The sequence below is a fragment of the Solanum pennellii genome, chromosome 5 (assembly GCF_001406875.1).
Source record: "Solanum pennellii chromosome 5, SPENNV200".
In the NCBI taxonomy this organism is placed as follows: Eukaryota; Viridiplantae; Streptophyta; class Magnoliopsida; order Solanales; family Solanaceae; genus Solanum; species Solanum pennellii.
Genome location: NC_028641.1, coordinates 4,286,992 through 4,290,691, shown reverse-complemented (window position 1 = coordinate 4,290,691; position 3,700 = coordinate 4,286,992). Strand labels below are relative to the sequence as shown.

General features: G+C 35.4%; 1 protein-coding gene across 1 annotated transcript; it reads left to right on the top strand.

Annotated features, from left to right (window-relative positions):
* Positions 1–535: 535 nt before the first annotated feature.
* Positions 536–2,771, top strand: LOC114077241. The gene has a single exon (XM_027916971.1). It carries the CDS (start codon positions 615–617, stop codon positions 1,554–1,556), a length of 942 nt encoding a protein of 313 aa, XP_027772772.1. The 5' UTR covers positions 536–614; the 3' UTR covers positions 1,557–2,771.
* The last annotated feature ends 929 nt before the right edge of the window (positions 2,772–3,700 follow it).

Genomic DNA, 3,700 nt, shown 5'->3' with positions numbered 1-3,700 from the left:
AAGGAACAACGCAAGTCAAGAAGTCCAAAATTGATAACTTGAACAGGCAATATGAGCTGTTCAGGATGGCAGAAGGGGAGACTATTCAAGATATGCACACCAGGTTCACCTCCATCATTAATGAGATGTACTCCTTGGGAGAGATAGTTCCTAATGGAAAGGCAGTAAGGAAACTCTTGAGTGTCCTTCCTGAAACTTGGGAAAGTAAAGTCGAGGCTATCACTGAAGCCCGCGACCTAGACTCACTGGCCATGGATGAGTTGATTGGTAATCTCATCACATACGAACTCAAGAAAAACCAAGAAAAGGAAATTGGAGGAAAAAGGAAGGAAAGGAACCTGGTTCTAAATAAAAATGCATCAGATGATTTTGAAGATGAAAATATTGCCCTCATAACCAAAAGGTTCACCAGAATGCTAAAGAGAGGGCAGACCTTTCAAAAGAAAACTTCTCAAAAACCATCTGAAAACACTATAGACCAGGTTTGTCATAAATGTGGGAGCCCAGATCACTTCATCAGATTCTGTCCACTTTGGGCTTTAGAACAGAAAAAGGCAAACTTTGAGAAGGTCAAAGACATCAAGAATGATAAGTACATTCCCACAAACAGAAGAATGACCAATCAAGAAGCGGATCTTTCAACGAGAAGAGCCTTTGCCGCTATGGGGGACTTATCTGAAGAAGAATTTGAGGATGGAGGGTTCGAAAATCAGTCACTACTTGCAATAGAACAATCAAATAAATATGATTTTCTTGCACTCATTGCTGAAACAGATTCTGAAGATGATGAAGAAGATGACAAACAAAGCAAGGTAAGTTTTCATCACATCAAAGTAAATATTGAATCATATTCTAAAAAGGAACTAGAGTCTTTATTGAGTACTCTTATAGATGCATATCAGTCTGTCAATTCTGAAAGAGAACAAGTGATGGAAAACTATGCATCTTTAAGAGAAGTCAATGACAATCTTGAGAAACACAATCACTTTCTTCAAAATAAATTAAAAGAACAGATTAAAATCTCAGAGTTAAGTCACAAGGGCAAAAACTCTGCTAGTGAACTTCAATTAGCTCTAGAAGAAAAAATAAAATTGTTAACCATAAAATATCAAGCTTTAACAGAAAGGAATAGGTTGTTACAAGAAAATCTTGATCATACCAAACTGGATCTGGAAAGAAATCTTAGATGGACCAGGTCCTCTGAAATTTTAACTCAGATTCAAGAAAAGCAAACCACTAGTCGAAGTGGGATAGGTTTTAAAAAACAGAATAATCTTGTGTCACACACTATTCACATGTCTAAAAGTTTATGCACTCATTGTGGAAACTCAGGTCATTTAAAGAATCAATGTAAAGCTTTATTTGAGGCTTTTCAGAAAAATGTTAAGTTCACCAAAAAGGAAAAGACTGATACGGCTAAGAACCTGGTTCGAAATAAAAATGCTCCAAATAAAAGGTTTTCTTATTTGCCTTTATGGGCTAGAAGAAATCTTATTCATCCTTTTACTCACATAAAGGGGCCCAAGCTAATCTGGGTTCCCAAGACTAATCTTTGACTAGTGTTTCAGGTGAAGGTGAGAGGGAAAAGGCCAACTTGGTACATGAATAGTGCATGCTCCAAACATGTGCTAAAAATGGTAGAAAATTTCCTCTCGCTCTTTGATTTTCAAGGAGACAGTTTATTCCTTGAAAAGGATGAAAAAAAAAAAGTTGAAGAAAGTGACATGATATCAAACATCTTTGATGATGCAAATTTAGGGAACACTGCATATGAACCTGGTTCACAGCTAACAATCATTGATGCACCTGCAACATGAATTACTACTAATCTATGGTTCTGGAGATTGGGGGAATATTAGAGCAATCGGGACAGTAAGAGTATGGCACACCTTTAGGGGGAACTTCGTTGTGTGAACATGGTCCTTGTTATTCATTGGAAGGTATTGAAAATTGACAAGGGTTGGTTCTCTGTGAATCAGCTTGAGATTCATTTGATCTGGGAGAATATGATGATGCGACATTCTCATGAAGGCCTTGAATATGAAGAACTTGAGAAAAATCAGTCAAAGCATGGTGTTATCGAAACAAGTTGATGCATTATCATGATTTCCTTTAATAATTGGCTAGTAAAAGAATAATCTTACGCTTGAGTAATTATACAATGAATATCTGCTAACTCAACCTCGTACTGTAACAGGTACACACTCAAGTCACATCTCAAACAATGCTTAGAAAGTTTGCGGATGTTATCTCTTCTTTTTGCTAACACCATTAAGTAAGTCATGAAGAAACACAAAAAAGGGGAACCTGGTTTCTCTGTAATACTCAGGTATGTACCATCCTTTTTCAATGCATTAATTTCCTGAGTGTGGGTCAAACATAAGCACTAATGAACCTGGTCGATCATCAAAAATTCAACTTTCTTAAAGATCACCAAGAACCCTCTTTGACAATAAGCATCGTTCAATCTCAAACTGCTCTAATGATGAAAATCTCAGTATTGAAGTCACTCATGCTTTAATTTAGGGGGAACCCTGCTTTATCACCCACATCTGAACCAGGTTCACAAACTCCAAATTGATATTTCATCCATTCCAAGTGTATAACTTGTCTATCTCTCAGGGGGAACAATTCTCACAGAAATAAATTGTTGCTTGCTTTCATTATTGATAAACACATCTCTTTGTGCACCAAAATGTGATGAATCTCTTACTAGTAGTTGGTACTCCTTCAAAGTTGTCATCAAGAAAAAGGCTATCAAAAAAAAAAAAGGGGAAGAAAATCATGGAGAATGAAAATGTTACGGAGTAGAGTTAAAAAAAAAAAAAAGGGGATGATGTATCTCATGTTTCTCGTGATGAAATTTCACATTCTAAGAAAACTGATCAGAATAAAGAAGCTGGTGCACAATGGGCATACTGAAAAAATTATCAATGGCAGTAAACATCCCTTTCTTCCTTACTTTAGTAATCTTTGTCCCAATCCTTATCCTCAAATTTTATACTCTTTTGACTCTTTGATGTGCTTATGTCTGTCTCATACTCATGATATTATATGTTTTTGATTAAGGGCATAAACTGGTACATATTTGTTTATTTCGTTTCTCATTGAAGATCTTAATTGTGTATGAGTTTAAGATGACTAATATCCTCAGATTAACTAACCATTTTGTTAGCAGAAGTGTACTTGAAAGTGTTGCCCAAGTGGCTATGAGTTAAAAATGATATTGCACTCATTGAATGTTATTCGAGTTCTTTGGTTATTGGTTTTCAATGATGCCAAAAGGGGGAAAGTATATAATGTAGATAGACATATGTATAGTTTGTCATCATCAAAAAGGGGGAAATTGTTGGGGAATGAGAAAACATGAAGTTTGTAGTTTTGATGGATGACAAAGAATTGAAGTTTTGATCACTAACAAAGAGTCTTGATGTGTAACAAATCATTGGTTATCATCATCAAAAAGGGGGAAAATGTTGGGAAGTAGGAGAACAAATAAAGTAGTTTTGATGATTGATAAAGTGAAGGCATGGTGTCGTATGTATACAATTATGAGAGTTGCGACAAAGAAGAAAAAGTATTGAAGAAAAGAAGAAAAAGTGCAGAATTGTAAAGAAGGAAAAGAAGGAAACAAATATGGAAATAAATAAAGAAGGAAAGAAATAAAAAAAAATAGCAATTCAAGTCAAAGAAGGAAAGA